Source organism: Nomascus leucogenys, chromosome 2, assembly GCF_006542625.1.
Source record: "Nomascus leucogenys isolate Asia chromosome 2, Asia_NLE_v1, whole genome shotgun sequence".
Classification (NCBI taxonomy): domain Eukaryota; kingdom Metazoa; phylum Chordata; class Mammalia; order Primates; family Hylobatidae; genus Nomascus; species Nomascus leucogenys.
In genome coordinates, this window is record NC_044382.1 from 21,025,106 (window position 1) to 21,044,210 (window position 19,105).

General features: G+C 43.6%; 1 protein-coding gene across 1 annotated transcript; it reads right to left on the reverse strand.

The window, feature by feature from the left end:
* Positions 1 to 277: 277 nt before the first annotated feature.
* Positions 278 to 17,431, reverse strand: LSM11 (LSM11, U7 small nuclear RNA associated). Its single transcript, XM_030825834.1, has 4 exons — positions 16,934 to 17,431; positions 9,632 to 9,771; positions 6,933 to 7,016; positions 278 to 6,166 (listed from the first exon to the last, which is right to left on the reverse strand). Exons 1-4 carry the CDS (start codon positions 17,379 to 17,381, stop codon positions 5,756 to 5,758), a joined length of 1,083 nt encoding a protein of 360 aa, XP_030681694.1. The 5' UTR covers positions 17,382 to 17,431; the 3' UTR covers positions 278 to 5,755.
* Between the last annotated feature and the right edge of the window lie 1,674 nt (positions 17,432 to 19,105).

Below are 19,105 nucleotides of genomic sequence, written 5' to 3' on the forward strand. Positions count from 1 at the left end.
TCACCATGTTGGCCAGGCTGTTCTCGAACTCCCAATCTCAGGTGATCCACCCGCCTCGGACTCCCAAAGTGCTGGGATTATAGGCGTGATCCACCGCGCCCGGCAAGAGTGGTGATTTAGATATGTGGGCTTTGGTAAAGAAAAGGTACAAGGTTACAATAATGCAAATGCAGAAGGCTTGAGATGGTCTAACTTTCTAGACAGGTGTCTTCACTTGGTAACAGACTCCCCTGCCTCCTCTCTGCCACCCCTACTAAATCAACAGAGACAAAGCAGCCAAGATATGAATACAGTTTATTACAGTTTTCAGACTCCCATACGACACATATCTAAAGCTGAACATTGCAAACTGACGTTACTAGCAGCAATTCTCCCTAGACAGGAAGGGTTTCAGTTAGTTTAGCAATTAGGAGTAAAGACAAACTTACAAGTCATGGTTTTTCTTGTAGCAGCTGGTATATGAGCAGTGAAACTATAGATACGTAGAGTCATTCAGGTTTAGCCTTGTCTAAAAAAAACATTAATAAGTTATGGTGCAGAGGAGTACCCCCAGGGTTGCCAAAGAGAAGGCTGATGTCTTTAGATGTCAGTATGAAACAAGCAAATCACTTTCAAGACATGGCTTACTATTTGCTTTACTGTCAGGACAACAGAAAAAGAAGTGGACAGCTACCCTAGATTCTAGCTCACACATAATTCAGCCAGATAATCATCATTTAAATAATACCCCTTGAAATTTTTCAGACTTTTCACAGCTCTAAAAACACAACATCAGACATAACATCACACATTTGTTCCAAAGGACTAAAAATCAAAAGCAATTGCAAAGTATTGGGAATCACTTTTATGGCTTTCCTAAGGGACAAGTCCCCATCTTTCCAGGGAGTGTTTTTAAAGAAGCACTAACTCTGGTAGGTTATGAAACTATTTTTTATTCTAAATAAATAAAAGACTAACTGAAGGTCTCAGGTGTACTTATTTTTTCCCCCAGATCTTCAAACCATCCAAAACTATTTCTTGACAGAGAGCTTTCAGTTGTATTAGAGCAGTGCAAGATAACGTACAAACATTTGAAAAATACTCAAAATACTGAGAGTAAAGGAGTCCCAACCCTTCCTCAGAGCCCAGAAAACTGACAGGAACCCCAAAGGCTTATCTTAAATCCATCAACTCAATTTGCCAGAAAGTGGTGACAGACCACCCACCTTTGCAACACAGGGCCCAGGATTCTTGCATTTACAACCACTAAGAAAAGCCTTCTGGGAGAAGAAAAGCACAGACTGGTGAACATAAGTTACTGAAAAAGGGTTGACTGCATTCTATATCCGGCACAGGAAAAGAAAAACTCAAACAGCTGTGAAACCATTATATTTACACCACGATACTCTTACATGAACCTTGACTTTCCTACAGCAACAGTTTCATTCATAAAAAATACATAAAAGATCAGAAAGCTTTGGGGTAGCACCAGTGACAGCTAGCTGTCATTTAATAGTTTTAATTTTTTCCTAGAGGCAAAATTTAGAGAAAACTTAAAGAAGCAATTTATAGAAATGATTCTATTTCATGATTTTGCCTTTGTCAGCTGCTATGGAAATGGTGCAAGCAGAAATATAAATATCCATTCTGCATCAAGTAAGTTTCTATTTCTTTTTTCTCAAAGGGTAGAAATGGTACATCTCAATTTTTGTAAGGCTTCTGAGGATTAAGGGCAGCTCATCGCTCAGGACTTGACAATCTCTAGAGGAGCCCCTGGACTCTTTTACTACAAGGATGGATGGAGCCACTCCTATCCACAACTCATAGCAAGGATCTCTACGCATCTAGATTTTAATGCCAACGGTTTCTTGGCTTCCTGACTTGATATGCACCATGCACAAAGAGCAAGGTACTGACTTGTCTAAAGCCACTCTCCCCGGACACTGCTAACTCTGGCTAACCATCTCACAGACATCCTGCCTCTGATCATAAGATGGTCCCTGGAAGGAAGCATAAACACTTCCCAAATACCAGAACAGACAGCCCAAAGTGCAAGTTCTACTAATGGGAGAGTAAAAGAATCACCTCTGTGTATAAAGAATGGCACAGGAAATTGTTATGAGTATAAAACCATATCTCCCCTTTCTTAATCACTTGTTATTATCTAACAAAGGTAGATACTTTTGAGAAGACCTCACCAACCACATAAGTATGTCCTGTAAATTGTCTTAAAAACATATTCCCATGTTTAAAAATTATTTTGAATAACCAAAGTTGAATGTTCAAAAATAAAAACTATTCTTACCAAGTTTCCCAAGCCCAAATCCCTGGAGAATACTAGAAACCAGTTTTGTTAGTTTCTAGTATTTCAGTATTCAGTATTTCAGCTGCATCGAGCCCCCCTCAGGTGAGCTAGTGCGAGTTCCCACACTCCACCATTACATTCCTCATTTTCTTTCCTTCTCCTGAAAAAGCCTTCAGTTATTTCCATAGCAACTTGCAATAATGTCCTAAATGATCACATTTTTTGAGTAGCACATATATTATTGGGACCTATTTTTTCTTTCTTTTAAACAATATCTTCAATAATAAAGAAAAGGGGGCCGGGCGGGATAGCTCACGCCTGTAATCCCAGCACTTTGGGAGGCCAAGGCAGGTGGATCACCTGAGGTCAGGAGTTCAAGACCAGCCTGGCTAACATGGTAAAACCCCTTCTCTACTAAAAATACAAAAAATGAGTCAGCCATGGTGGCTGACCCACCTACTCAGGAGGCTGAGGCGGGAGAATCGCTTGAACCTGGGAGGCAGAGGTTGCAGTGAGCTGCTGAGATTGCACCACTGCACTCCAGCCTGGGCAACAAGAGTGAAACTCTGTCTCAAAAAAAAAAAAAGAAAGAAACAAAGAAAGAAAAGGGAGTAATCTTTAAAAATGAACTTCTGTTAAAAAGTAATTATCATGCTTTATACAAAATAGCACATTTACTAATTTACTAAATAGAATTCATCCCAGAACCACTGTCCAGGCCAAACAAACAAATGGGAACATAGAGCACATAAAATAGATCATACACAGTTTAAACATAATTTTCATAGCCAGAATTGTCATGTTGGGCAAAAAATGGTAAATCAATCCTTATATGGCTATATGAAAATTATATGTAAACATAAAAACAGGCATATGTTTAAGTCAGGTTAGATTTAACTAGGCACTGGAACGAATGAAAACTGATTATATTCCTTTGGATTCCAAATTTCTACCTTATTGGGAAAGTAGAGTACATCATTCTAGCTGAGGGATGAGAGGGCAGGCCGATGAGGATAACCACACAGGTATACGCAGTGTTGCCTGATGATTAAACATGACAACTATTTTGGGAACTGAGATTTCAGATACACTATTTAGAATTTAGACTGGCAGCTTCCAAAGATTACTGTTCACTTGAGTTTGTAACCTGGAACCTCTATAAACTTTAGTGCATCTGATCTGGCTCTAGAATATACTTTACAATGCATTTAAAAATAAAAACAAACAAACAACAAACTTCCACAGATTGCCCTTTTGGGATGTGTCATTTTTAGATGCTCATTCTGCATTTGGTGCTACCATATAAACCCCTTGAAAAGTTCAGGGGATTCTTTCTGATAATGATCAGAAAAGGGTGAGGCCTGGGATACAGCGGGAGCAGCAAAAAAAAAAAAAAAAAGTTACTCTCCTCTTACTGAAGATACTCTTCTGAGAACTTCCATTGTCCCTTAGGAGGAAGGAATGGAATATGGAACAGTTCCAGAAGATATCGCTGCCTTCTGAAGATAGTTACAACAGGATCATAACTATGACCCCTAAGATTACTTTTTTTTTTCCCCTTTTTTTGAGACAGAGTCTTGCTCTGTCGCCCAGGCTGGAGTGCAGCGGCATGATCTCGGCTCACTGCATGCTCCGCCTCCGGGGTTCACGCCATTCTCCTGCCTCAGCCTCCCGAGTAGCTGGGACTACAGGCGCCCGCCACCACGCCCGGCTAATTTTTGTATTTTTAGTAAAGACGGGGTTTCACTGTGTTAGCCAGGATGGTCTCAATCTCCTGACCTTGTGATCTACCCGCCTCAGCCTCCCAAAGTGCTGGGATTACAGGCGTGAGCCACCACGCCTGGCTAAGATTACTTTTTTATGTAGCACCTGCCTTGCTTCTGTGTCTTATAAAGACACAGAATTCTTACAAAGCTATGAAACAGAGTCAGGAAAAATTACTCATGGCACTTAAACATGTTTAGAGACTGTAAAATGCCTTCCTTTATTTTTTTTTCTCAATGCCCCTGTGAGGTAGGTGTCTGTGGGGAAAAAGCTGAGGCACGGAGGGGTTAAGTCTGCTCACCTTTCATTGCATGATGAGCCAGTGGTCCAGCTAGCAGAAGGACCAGGTGTCCCAGCTCCCTAAACTTTATTCACCCTGCTTCTCAGAAGGCTTATTTATGTTACACAACAAATACAGCAGGGAAAAGTTTTCTTTTCATACATTTTAACTAGTTGGCTATTTCTTATTCTCACCTTGAACATAAGTTATCTCAGATAAAACCAAATAAAAACAAAACAAAAAAATCAATATTGCCTAACAGTCTGTGTCAAGATGCAGCCTATTCTGCACTAGTGATTGAAAAAGCACAGAATATGATTCAAGTAGAAGTATTTGTGGGTGCTATGGTGTTCCTGTTACTCAAGCCAGGCAGTGAGTAAAGTGTCCCTTTAAGACACTACTCACTGTACTTTGTAAGAACTTCTTTGGCCTGACGCAAGGGAATAAATCTACCACCCGTTTCATGGTGAAACCATATTCTGAAAGATATTCTACACATGCTGGCCCTGCCTGGAAAGGGGACTCTCAGCCGTGTGATGTGTATTACCGAGTTCATGCACAACTCTTTGAAGCTGGACATGAAAGTCACAGTCTCCTGACACAAAGCTCACAGGACAGTTCACACTATGGACAGAGGGGCAATACCACAGGGTACATGCGCTAGCACCATGCCACAGAAGTCAAAGAGAAGGACAAGAAGCCACCACACAAGCATCTTAGAGTCCCATCTGGTACGCCATTTGCAGAGGCAACCTCAGGTAAGGGGAAGACTGAAGAGGTCCTGTACTCCTTTCCATAATAAGAAGAAGGATCAAAACAGAGCACTCATTGCTGGCTGCTTTGAGCATACCACCTATCCAAATTTCACCCCTACGTAAGCTGGTAACTTTCCTTGTAGATATTCAAAGATAATACATCGCATTTCTTCATCAAGAGAGAATCATGTCAGGCAAAATTCAAAAGTTAGTGACAAGATGTGGATGCAGGGCTCCAAGGCGATTTACACCGCTACTCTTAGAATCAAATTCATGAGTACTCAGGGCACTAGCTTTTAGACATGCAATACTTCTTTTTGAGACTTTTCTTTCCCCTAAAGTATCTAAAAAGTAAATTCCACTCATATTGTGACCCCTAAGTCTAATGGAAGATCAGATATTTGGTTTCAGGGTCTGAAGTAAATCATGATACCAAATCAGATGCATGTATCTATGTATGCTTTTTGCCTTGATATTAATGCAAATGCCCACTCTCCAAAGGCCTGTCCTCCCCTTGAGCTCATCTTCCAGGGGGCTGAGCCTGCTCTGTCCTCTGCATATGCAGGACCAGAGGGAATCATTCCAACTCAGAGTTTCACTGGGATACTAGGATACAGCATAGCAGCAATTCATGCACTTTATTTCTAAAAACCAAAGCTCAGGCTGAGCTGGTCACTGTGCAAGATGAACCAGCAGGACATTCTCGCCTCGAATGAAAATCTGATTTATGTGTCGAGTGAATACCTGCTGGTAATCCACTTTGGGCTTTCGCTTTTTCTTACGGGACTGGCCTCTGGAAAGGGTGGTAGCCCTGGAAAAGGTACCTCCCACACTGGAGCCTTCTGTCCGTGTAGTCCTCCCTGACAGCTCTGACCTGGACTCCTCCCTTGCAGAGGCCTGCAGGGAAGAAGGGACAGAGCGGGAACGCTTGTGTGAGCCCCGGTCAGTGTCTCCTCTTCCCCACACTGAAGCCAACTTCCAAGTGGATGTCTGTGAGTATCTAGACAGAGTGGAATCTTCAACTGCAGACTTAGAATCTGCTTCCTTCTTGGAGGAATCTTGAAGTTTCAGCCGATCAAATAGCTATAAAGGAAACAATGATAAATATTAGCCTTCTCTTTAGCCTTCATCACCCTCTTTCAACATACAGAAAAAGACCAAATTCTTTAATTATGTTCTGTGGACTCCTTGCTTTGCAATTTTTTAAAAGTTAGTAATAAATCTCCTTTTTTTTTTTTTTTTTTTGAGACAGAGTCTCACTCTGTCACCCAGGCTGGAGTGCAGTGGCGCGATCTCGGCTCACTGCAACCTCCGCCTCCCAGGTTCACGCAATTCTTCTGCCTCAGCCTCCCAAGTAGCTAGGACTACAGGCGCCTGACACCCTGCCCAACTAATTTTTGTATTTTTAGTAGAGACGGGGTTTCACTGTGTTAGCCAGGATGGTCTCGATCTCCTGACCTCATGATTCACCTGCCTTGGCCTCCCAAAGTGCTGGGATTACAGGCATGAGCCACCACGCCTGGCCATAAATTTCCTATTTCTAACTATAATGCAGATAATACATATGTCAAGAGAAAAGGCTTATTTCTGTGGTATAAAGCTGAAAGACTTTCAAGTGTTGTAACAGACAACTTGCTCCTCAAATAATATGCAGGTTACAAGCAGTGACTCACTTGAGATTCACTGGAAACATGAAAAGAGAAACTAAGGAAGACCTTGGTACAGGCACAGCTGGTTTATAGCAACAGAGATTTCCCTCTAGGAAATCCTAGTCACTGGGCTCAGGGATCTTAATTTCTAAGCTGGAAAGCATGATGGCTACTCAGGAGGTCAGGGGGAAACTGCCTACCCTAGTGAGAGTCAGTGAAGAATCCCGTTCATATGCTTTGCCTAGGACAGGTTTTCGGTAGGTCTCATCCACATCAGTAAGTGCCTAGAGGAACAGCCCAAAAGGAAAAACATTAGACAGAATTAAAAATATTATTTGTATAGCTTTTTCAGGGAAAAAAAAGGCAGAGTAACATCTATTCAGAGCAGAACTACATTTAACAGGTGACTCAGCTCCTAGGCAGAAGAAAATGCTGACACTTGGTACCTTCTGTATAATATTTTTAAGCTGCTATCACCATATAAGATGGGTTTCACCTATGGATTGTAAGGGCCTTTATGACTGCATGGTAGAAGGTCTTAAATTTCAGTGTGCAAGAATATCTAGGAGGTTTATCAAAATACGAACCCAAAGCTATTCTGCTGGAGGTTCTGTTTTGGTAGGTCTGGGATGAAGCCCAGGAACCTTTTGTTTCAACCAGAAGTCCCAGGTGATTCTGATGCAGGATGGCTTTAGATCCCACTTTGAGGAACATTACTGCTTCTTTACCAGCTTCAGTTTCTATGTCTTATGAAAGCAATTAACAGAGATTAACCAGGGTTACACACAGAATTGCTGGTGAGTTCTCATCACCGAGAGCAACCTCGACACGACAGCTATTAGGACCAAATGAGAAGTACAACGGAGAGGCTGAGGCAGGAGAATGGCGTGAACCCGGGAGGCGCAGCTTGCAGTGAGCCGAGATTGCGCCACTGCACTCCAGCCTGGGCGACACAGCGAGACTCCGTCTCAAAAAAAAAAAAAAAAAAAAAAAGAGAAGTACAAGACAAATTCCTTTGAAAAGTGTATATCACCCTACAAATAGAAGCTGACAGTACTGTTAAAATCACCACTACCATCTAATACATTCTTTTCAATTCTTTCCTTCAAAGGTAAAATTATCATAATAAAACATTTTTCCCTGCATTTTGGAAATGAGAAAACTGAGGCTCAGGGAAATTATCTTGCTTACAGTCACACAGTTACCAAGTGATGACTCTAGGATTCAAATTCCATAATGGTTAAAAACATGGTTTCAGGAGTTAGGCTGAGGAAAAAGTTTGGCACTTCCACTTACTAACAGTGTGATCTGCAACCAATATTCCAATCTCTCTAGAATCAATTTCTTCATTTGTGAAATGGAACAGTAGTAGTACCCACAACTCATTCATTGAGAGAATATATGAAGCCCTCAGTATAGTATTTGACACATAGCAGGTACTCAGTATATGTTAGCAGCTATTGTTCTTATCCAGGAGGATACGTGGATGGGGATAAAGCACAGGGAAAAGGAAAGTTGGAGACAGAAGACCATATGGAAAAGAAACACCAGAAAGCTCTGGTGGTTTTTTTTTTTTTTTTTTTTTTTGACAGAGTCTTGCTCTGCCACCCAGGCTGGAGTGCAGTGGCGTGATCTCGGCTCACTACAACCTCCGCCTCCTGGCTTAAAGCGATTCTCCTGCCTCAGCCTCCTGAGTAGCTGGGATTACAAGCATGTGCCACCATGCCTGGCTAATTTTGTATTTTTAGTAGAGATGGGGTTTCCCTGTGTTGGCCAGGCTGTTCTCGAACTCCTGGCCTCAGGTGATCTGCCTGCCTTGGCCTTCCAAAGTGCTGGGATTACAGGCGTGAACCACCGCGTGCGGCCTAGTGGTTCTTTACCTCAAATTATAGTTGTGCTATTACATATCCCTTCTCTCCTACAAATGTCTAGAAAAAAAGACAGTAAGCCTCTAGAAGGCTAGGAAGTGTGGCACATTCCCTCATTATAAAACCACCATGTGGCCAGGCACAGTGGCTCATGCCTGTAATCCCAGCACTTCGGGAGGCTGAGGTAGGCGGATTACCTGAGGTCTGGAGTTCAAGACCAACCTGGCCAACATGGTGAAACCCCGTCTCTATTAAAAATACAAAAATCAGCTGGGCATGGTGGCAGGCGCCTGTAATCCCAGATACTCAGGAGGCGGAGGTTGCGGTGAGCTGAGATTATGCCACTGCACTCCAGCCGGGGCGACAAGAGCAAAACACTGTCTCAAAAAAAAAAAAGACATCATGCAAAATGCTTTGTTTACTGATGTCTGCTTCACCTCTATCCTTATTTACCTTCCCATGTACTGCAGAGTGCAAGTTCCTTTCTGAAACTTTTGCACCTAGCATGGTGTTCAGCCAAAGTGGGAAGTCAATAAATGTTTTCTTAATTAATGAAAGAATGGTTGGTAGAAAATCAACTAAAAATTACTAAACCGATAAGATAATTGGTCCTTAAGGCTGGGTTTCTCAACCCTGGCACTAATGACTTTTCAGATTGGATAATTCTTTGTTGTTGAGGGACTATCTTGTGTGTTGTAGACTGTTTAGCAGCAACCCTAGCCTCTACCTATTAGATGCCAGTAGTAACCCCTCCTACAGTGGTGACAATAAAATGTCCCCAGATGTTGACAAATGTTCCTGGGAGTGAAGAAAGAATAAAATCACCTTGGTTAAGAGCCACTGCCTTAATTAAGGAGAAGGAAGCAATAAAAAGACCTTTTTTTGTTGTTGCCCAAAAGTATGCAAAAATTCTAGTTCTTCTGAGAAGTTATTTTTTGGGTTTTACTTAATGCAGTTACTCAGGTCCTTTAAATATATAGAAGATGTAATCTGTAGGAGGTTCTCCAGCCCCTTGAGAAAGGCTTAATTACCATATTCCAGAACTTGTCAAATGCAACAAGGAAGCCTGTACAAACGCCCCGAAGTCCCTTGAAAGTGCGGATGTGAACATTCACCTTCACCCCCTCACGGATACAGCGATGGAGTTCACCCAGAGGGCTGCCTTCGTGCACTGAAACAGAAGAACAGTCAGGACAGTTTTAACATCTGCCCTCATTCCCAGAATTCAGCCACGACCACCCAACTTCGGCCAGCAACATGAGGCCCATGGTAGAGTGACAATCTCACTATTGGAACAGGGAAGTCCAATGGGCAACATGGCTCATACGGCCAACACACACTGACACGAGATTAGATTCTAACAGAATGTGGATCATCCATATGTACGGTATCAGCCAAATGTTTCACTACCGGTATATCTCTTATTCCATGATGTCACTGATTCTAAGATGCACTATCACTTAACTTTTTGGGTTGGCCGGGTGCGGTGGCTCACGCCTGTAATCCCAGCACTTTGGGACGCTGAGGTGGGTGGATCGCCTGAGGTCAGGAGTTCGAGATCAGCCTGGCCAACATGGTGAAACCCCATCTCCACTAAAAATACAAAAATTAGCCAGGCATGGTAGCCCATGCCTGTAATCCCAGCTACTCAGGAGGCTGAGGCAGGAGAATGGCTTGAACCCAGGAAGTGGAAGTTGCAGTGAGCCGAGATCGCATCATTGCACTCCAGCCTGGGCGACACAGCAAGACTCCGTCTTGAGAAACACACACACACACGCGTGTGCAAACATTAAATGTATATATTAACAGCAAGATCCTTCTCAATTCGGTGCCTTAAGACCATTCATGAATCGCATATCCAGTTTGAGTCTTCCAAAAAAAAAAAAAAAAACCTTGTTTACATGTTCAAAGGAAACAAACTGCACTCTGCCCTTAAACATGTGCAATCCTGTCAGAAAGAAACGCCTTTGACCCCACCAAAGCTACTCCATGCACAAGCTCTCTGGAGTCACTAGTGTTTCTGGGAGGAAAGGCACTGGTTGTGGCGCAAGCCCTGACGGCGTAAAAGGCATCTGCTGAGTATCTGGCTCCTATGACACTACTACTAAGCATCATGTGAAAAGAGCAGGATAATGACTCATGGGAAGAATATAGAGACTATAAATTTCAGCTTTTATTATGAAGGATTCTCTTCTCAGAGCGTGGGAGGAAAGATGAACTTTATTTTTATTATTTCATGTTAGCTCTCACAATATGCTGGCTATGGTATATAAAACCCCCCAAAAGAAAACCATACGCATTCTTCTTTTTTTCCTGAGACAGGGTCTCACTGTCACCCAGGCTGGAGTGCAGTGGCACAATCACAGCTCACTGCAGCCTTGACCTCCCCGGCTCAAGCGATTCCCCTAACTCAGCCTACTGAGTAGCTGGGACTACAGGCACCCACTATGCGCCCCCAATCTTTCTTTCTCGTGCGTACACAGTCTCACTCTTTCCCAAGTTTGCAACGCAAAATTCTGTAGAAAATTTGTTTTTGGTCAGGTCTTAGAAGTCTGGATATATAGAGTATTTGGCATTGACAGTAAATAAATGAAAAATCTCTCCTGTTTTGTTTCTAGTGACATAAAGGAGAACAACAGTCCTGCACTTCAGTTTGGATAACTAAATTGGTTCCTCCTGAAGCCACCTTATCCCTCTGTCATGGATTGGCTTATAAACGATGGCTGTGATAGATTAATAAAAGATTCTTAGAAGAAAATGACTTAGCAGACTAGCAGGAGAAGTTTATGTCAGCTTAACGGTGTGGGAATAAGTCGGAGTTAGAAGCGACATGAAGCAGTGACTTTGGAAAAGACCAGGAGAATTCTGGTCTGACCATCATCATTTACCTCTCTTCTAGCAGTGTTTTAAAGTCCTTTGTACATTTGCTAGCTAAGGGTGTGTGTGTGTGTGTGTGTGTGTATGTGTGTGTGTGCACACACATGTGTTATAGGCCATATTAAATCAAGCATTGTAAACAACTTTCAGGTCATTATAACTAGTTGTGTGAACCTGATGAATAACTTTTTCTTTAAATTCCAAATTTCCTCACTCATAAAATGAGGTTAGGATAGTTAACTTGTAGATTTATTTCAGGACTAAGTCCCAATAACTCAATTTCTTAGAAACTGGTCACATGCCTGCATTATTTCCTTTCCTACACATACATATATACTGCCCCCTGCCCTACAGATGTATGTTTACACAAAGAGTGGGAAGACTATTTTTTTCTAACTTGGAAAAAAACAGGGACATTACTTCTTTCCCACACCTCCAAAACAGAGAGAACGGGCAAGCAAGTATCTTAGCAACAGTCTCTTATTCTAATTAAATAGATGGCAAATTCAGGTCTTTCAATTGGTCTTTCTCAAATGTGTACCTTTAATTTTTTTCTTCCAAAGATTTAATAAGGTGTAATTCCAGGAAGCATTGCTCTCCTTGTATCTTTGTGTGATCAAAAGTACAACACTAGCACCACCTATCAGGGCAAACCGCCAAGGCAAAAATGAGCTCCCCGTTCTGAATCAGAGTGCACATTCTCTTTCCAGCCGTCTCTGTGGCAAGATCCAAATGGATATGAGTTAGGTTTCTATGACAAAATATGACAAAAAGCATATGCCTTATCTTTGGAGAAAGTTACTCTTTCAATCCCCTTCTCTACTGCCACACCCTTCCAGATCCAGGTCATTTTCAGCTCCACTCTTCCTTCTCCTGCTACATGTAAATTATACCATCATAGCCTGATTTTAAAATAACTGTTCTCAATCATGCCCTTCTTTAAAGACCTAAAATTTACCTCTTACAGGAACTCTTGTTTTCCTTAGAAAGAAATATTTAATAGGAATGTAGGAACAGAAGCCATGTCTGTGTCTCAGGTGGCGGCAAAGCAAGATGGTGGATCCCTGTGCCATGACCCCCAGATGCAGGGCTTATATGCTACAGGGAAAGGGTGATTCAGAAGGGATATGTAGGACAATTGAAGTAAGATAATGTCGAGGTTGTTCTCACGTAAGGACAGGAGTTACAGTAAGTACATGCTCTTACACAAGAAACAACAGATATATTGGAAATCTTAGAGGCCTTCCCAGAACTGGGTTAAATCAGAAGTCAACATGGTGGATTGGCATTCAAGATGGAGTTGTTTCAGCCTCCACAACCACCTATTCAAAGAAGATTTAAGGACAAAACTGTATCTACATATATACCTCCAAATATACAAAGTTATTAGCTCATTAGGGCATAGGCAGCTCCCCAGATTCCATAACCTATTAAGGGCCCAGAGAAATGAAACCACAAACCGTTAACAGTCACCTTATGAGTCTGCAATGGAAAAATATTTTTTCTTTTCTCTGAAAATAGTTTTAGTTGCCATTCTATAGAAGGGTGCCATGACAGATTTAAAGTACAGTGTTTGAATCAGTGACCTGGCAAAGGCATACCAATGTCTTCCCTATTGTGATGCTATGTCAAACTGGCCTAAACACACACAGACACACACACACACACACACACAGCAGTGTGGTGCAGAACTCATCTGAGACTATTCCTTAGTTGCACTGGAGACAGCTGACTGGAAACACCTGCAATGAGGTGAGAAAAGTGACGAGGCTGAATTTTAAGCTTGGCCTTTTCTGAAGCCTAAGTGCAGCTGTTCTCGGTTTTATGTAAGTCATACTCATGCCCTTTTGGCAACCTCTGTGTAACAGAGATGCTGTTCAAATTTGAGAGTTCATTTTACTGCTGTATGCAGGGCTCAGATGTTCTTGATTTTGCCTATTTTCTTGCTCTTTATTTGCAGGTAGTGAAGTCAAAGTTATCCAAAGAATATCACTTGATTAAAATGAAAACCTCAAGACACCATATTGTGGGAAATTATTTCAACAACCAAAGTAAACTACAACAACAGGACTCGAACAAATTTTCAATCATGGGATCATGTCAGAGGTCCAATAAATCAGGTTTGTTTTGAAATCCTTCTCAGCAGGATGTGTGCGAGTAAAAGGACTGTGTAGGCTCCCTGCAGGAGAACCGAATTTGGAACTGGAGACAAGCCATTCACCTCGACAATGGTCTAGGAGCCAAACCCTGCATGTCACATGCATTTTGGATTGACCACATACACTTGTTCACACCGGCACAGGCTGCATACCAACACACCTGTAGCTAAAACAAAGTAATGATAACACTTTTTCTTACAGCTTTATAATGTCAAGACGTGAGCTTGAACACACCAGTTCATTTCACAGTGACAGATATACCTAGAAAAAGCTTGTCTGAAGCATAATTATAAACCAGAACCACTGTGGGCTAGGTATGGTGCTGCGATACTAAGGAGAAATATAGACACTGGAATTATGTGGAAAAGAGGATAATGCTCTTTTGTCTTACCGTCTCTATAGGCATGTCAATATTAAAAAGGAGGAAAAGCAATTACATTCCACTTGCAAGTAGAGCTTGTGTGTGAGTTCTTTGTGGTATCAGTGATGGCTTAGGCTTAATGATTACAAAAAACCTTTCCTCCTATGCTTTTTTTTTTCTTTAGTATTCCCAGTATTGCAACAGCCTCCTATACTTTCATTATTACTCTTTTTTCAGACCTCTTATCACCTCTGTAGACGTCCCTATGATGTCCCTATGATCTCGGCTCACTGCAGCTTCCACCTCCAGGGTTCAAGCGATTCTCGTGCCTCATCCTCCTGAACAGCTGGAACTAGAGGCAGATGCTGCCATGCCCCACTAATTTTTGTATTTTTAGTAGAGACAGAGTTTCACCATGTTGGCCAGGCTGGTCTTGAACTCCTGGCCTCAAGTGATCTGCCCACCTCGGCCTCCCAAAGTGCTGGGATTACAGGTGTGAGCCACTGTGCCTGGCTACTTTTAAAATTTTATTACTGCAAGGAAAAGAATAAGACTGCTCCACAAGGGAATTCAAAGGGATTTTATGAGAGAGATACAAAGTGAAATATTTTACAGTTGAAACACCATTATACTTAATTTTGCACTCGTTTTTTCATAAACATTCCACACTGTCCTGTCTGTGAACTTGGATGGGCAACTTGGATCTGAATTGATGAAATACATCATTTTAAAATCAGCAACAAAATGTAGCTCCTCATGTATTCTTCATTATGTTTCACTGATGATATGACCTAACAAAGCTTCTGTTTGCTGTTACAGCCTGATGGAACTTACATTTTATGTAAATATTTTGCAAAGGATTATGCATTCTCAAATGCATAGGCATTTTCCAGAAAGCATTTGTATATGTCCACAAATAGTATTATCTTACTGGTATCTATATTTTGATTTTCCTGAGCAACTGTATCCAATCAGAGTTTAGAGTAGGCATATATTTTTTTAAATTAAAACTGTGGCATACATATAAAGCATACCTAGTTCTTTTTTTTTCCCCCTTCCAACTTTTGTTTTTGAATCAGGAGGTACACGAAAGGTTTGTTGCATGTGTAAATCGTGTGTCACTGGGGTTTGGCACACAAATTATTTTGTCACCCAGGTAGTGACCATAGTACTTGATAGGTAGTTTTGTGATTCTCACCCTCCTCCACCCTTCACCCTCAAGTAGGAACTCTTTCTTGAATAAATCCAATCCTCACCCATGTTTCTGTTGTTTTCTTGCTTTCTGAAGGTCATCAACTCTGTGTGACGTCAACGCCTTTCTCTCATGTACACCCAACTGTCTGCAGTGCCATGGTGAAAATGTTCAGTATGTAGGGCACATTTTCTGAGATCTTGATTCCAGGGGTATACTTAATCATAAGAAGTTGACAAAGCTGGTCTTCACACACTGTCATACCATTACAGTGAAGTGCTCTATAGGGAAAGCTAAAACCACCCACCACATAGCAATACACAGGAATATTCCTTTCCCTTGACAATCTTGGTAGCAAAGCAATAACTGGTAAAATAGAAATAAATGTTGCAATGAGACTCGGAGTGCATTTCAACTACCTAATGGTGGCAAATTGCATAGGCAAATTAAGGTCCCCCAAACTGCTCTCATTTTGCGAACACGCATACTGTCTTTGTGTTACAGCCGGGCAAGCAGGCCGGGGTAAATCCTAGCTTGGGCAGGGATGCTGTGGCATGGTAAGACATCCAACAAAGGCACACGGAACAGCACACAGCGTTTCAGGATGTTTCTCTCTTAATAAACAAATTTCTAGGAATGAAGCAAAACAGTCCCTTGCTTGGCACACCTCTCCATCCAAAAGACAGTGACTTAATAAGGTAACAATTTAATTATCAGGATACAGATGCTTTGAATGGCTAAGTAGGTCATTGTGTTCACAGGGCAGATATCAGAACTGCTTGCCAGATGACAAAAGAGATAACCCTAGGCTGTTTTTATTCCATTTATACAAGACCTAACTCATACATTAGAGCCTCTGCTGTTTACAGCTTTAATCTAAGGATCTATTAGGAGGCTCCAAGAAATTCCCTTGTGCCATTTACACCTTTAGAACTTAAAATAACCTGCACATATGGTAATATGAGCCTGACAGACACAGTCCTGCACCCAGCCAGGCGGAGTGGCTGTAAAACAGCGTCTGTGTTTTAGTGGCATTCTGTGCCTGCTGCATTTCGGCACTTGTGACTTAGTAATGTGAACATATGTGTATCAAGACCCTGCAGCCCTTCTGCTTATCGCACTCGAGAAGGAGCTGTCAATGTACAGGGGTTATGGGATTATGCGCCTGTGCTATCTGAACAGATCTCCCCACACTCCACCCGATCATCTTCAAATCTCACTGACCAAATACTCTCCTTCCCCTAATATTGGCTGTGCTCTCCCCCACGTCTCCCGTTTTCCACCCCACCTTACCTCTCACTGTGGTCTCTAAGACCTCTCATCACCTCTGTAGACGTCCCTATGATGTCCCCCAAACTCTGTAGCCCCCGCCACCTCTCCAGGTCCTCCATCAATCCTGTAGACCCTCTCGGCAGGCTCATCACCTCTGTGACCCATCCATGGGCCCCATTACCTCTGAAGACCTTTCCCACGGCTTCTTATCACCACTACAGCCTTACCACTCTCCCTGTGTTGCTCCTACAGCCCCCTTCCTTACTCTGGGTGACCCTCCCCACGCCCTCATTACCCACATTACTTAAGCAGATCCACCCCATAGTCAGTGATGATCCCCGCAAATCTTCACCAAGGCGCTCCCACAATACGTGCAGACCCGCGCCCGGCCACCGCCGCCCCGCAGACGCCCCCTCGGGCGCCAGCTTCCGGACGGCGGCTGCCCCGCTTCCCGCCCGGCCCGCGGACTCACAGGGCATTCGCGTGAGCACGTTGCGTGGCGCCTTCCTGCTCCGACCCGGACCCCTCCGGCCCGCTCCTGCGGCCCCGTCCCCTTCCTCTTTAGCCACCATGAGACGGCGGAGGCGCTGGATGCGCTCGGGGTCCGGGGCGGGCGCGTCCGGGCGACGGCGAGTCCTGCCCGAGGGCCCGGGCGCGGCGGGACCCCCCGAGGCCGCTGCCGCGCCCCGAGCCCGCCCGCGCCCGCGCCCGCCGCCCCGGACCCCGGTCCTGAGGAAGCTCTCGTACTCCGCCACGTTGTTGAAGCAGGGGGCATTGGGGTAGGGGATGGGAGGCAGGCGGGGCGCGTACAGGGCCAGCAGCGGGTCGAAGCTGTCAGAGCTGACATCCAGCCGCGGGCTGGGCGGGCGCGCGGGGCTCCCGGCGCCAGCCGACCTCGCCCCCCGCTCCCGCTCCTCCATGTTTGAAAGGCCCGCAAGCCGAGGCCGATGGGAAGAAGGAACGGAGCCGCCAGAGGGCGGCACTGCGCAGCCGCGGCGCGGGGTTGCACTGCGCCGACGCGACCGCCGGAGGGCAGCACCTGTCCTCGTTCCACCCAGGCCGGGGGGCGTGGTACGCGGCTCCTACCAGCCCGCGCCTCGCACCGCCTCCGCCCATAGATGACAGGTTAACGCGGTCGACTGCTGCTTGACCTGCTCCAATGCAGTTTCCCCGTCTATATCATTATCACTTAGGGTGTTTGTTAATACTCCGGGTTCCCTGGGAATGAGCTCGGGATCGCATCCTAGCTTGAGCTGGCAGGAAACATCTGGAGGAAGGCAATGAATGTCTGTTTCCATGCTGAGTACTACTGATAGGGTGGGAAGAATAGCCTACCTGGGCTCAAAGTATTTAGCGTCTTTCTTGTCTGAAATATGATATAAATCGCACCTACGTTATAGAACTGACCTCAGGATGGAGAGATACTGCCTACAGAGCTCATAATAGATGCATGTCAGCCAATACTGGGTGTCTGTCCTCCATTTCCTATACCCTGTGCATAAACAAATTTGTGCTTAATATCAAAGAAAATTCATTATATCACTGTCTTTCTAAGCATTGCTAACCAATTGGAAGAAACGAGGATCCAGCTCTTGGAGGAAACTATGGAAAATTCCCAAGACCTGATCATACCACTTGCTACTTTATAGTCTCAGTTCGGCAAAATATTTTTTGGTTGATTTTAAAATGACAGTCTACTCTTCACGGAAGGCCCAGATATAACCTTCTCATCCAGCAGAGCCAAATGTTTCCACTCACCTACAGGCCACACATCACTTGCCCGTCACCACATTCTCAAACTGCCATCAACTAGTATTCTCTGTACTAGTTGCTTTGTGTCCATTTCAGTTTCCTTAAGACTTAAAGAGGAAGTCCAAGAGAATACTGGAGAGTACCTTAGAGAGCAAGATGAAAATTAATATACAACTGTGAAATATACCTTGGGATGAATGCATACTACAGCAAAGATAAAACCATGAAGCAGGCCAGGCGCGGTGGCTCACGCCTGTAATCCCAGCACTTTGGGAGGCCGAGGCGGGTGGATCACGAGGTCAGGAGTTCAAGACCAGCCTGGCCAAGATGGTGAAACCCCGTCTCTACTAAAAATACAAAAAATTAGCCGGGCGTGGTGGCACGCGCCTGTAATCCCAGCTACTCCGGAGGCTGAGGCAAAGAACTGCTTAAACATGGAGGGGCGGAGGTTGCAGTGAGCCGAGATCGCGCCACTGCACTCCAGCCGGGGTGACACAGTGAGGCTCCATCTCAAAAAAAAAAAAAAAAAAAAACCAAAAAAAAAAACCTACAAAACCATCAAGCAGTGGTTTCTAATTAGTAGCAGTACAGATTTCTTTATGGCACAGGTTTTGAACCCAGCTTATCACTTTGTTCAAAACCCCCTGCCTGAATAAAAAACTCAAAGCTGCAGAACTGCTGGCAATTCAACAAATGAGTGCTCATCCCCACATCATATGGCAAAATCGAGTGATAGCCTTTATAGTGTCATTTAAGACCCACAGAAAGCACGTTTCTCTCGGTGGTTTTCTTGAAAAGTTGTACTCTAATGCCTACTTGTCTGTTTTGATATAAAATGCTGTCAACTTACCATTAAGTTAAAATTGCCAATCAAGAGCTACATTATCTTACT

Coding starts and splice junctions, on each gene's coding strand:
- LSM11 (XM_030825834.1), bottom strand. CDS start 17,381: ATGGAGGAGCGGGAGCGGGGGGCGAGGTCGGCTGGCGCCGGGAGCCCC. Junction 9,772..16,933: donor CGTGCTCACGCGAATGCCCT/GTGAGTCCGCGG, acceptor CTTCTGTTTCAG/TGCACGAAGGCAGCCCTCTG. Junction 7,017..9,631: donor TTGACAAGTTCTGGAATATG/GTAATTAAGCCT, acceptor CTGTTCCTCTAG/GCACTTACTGATGTGGATGA.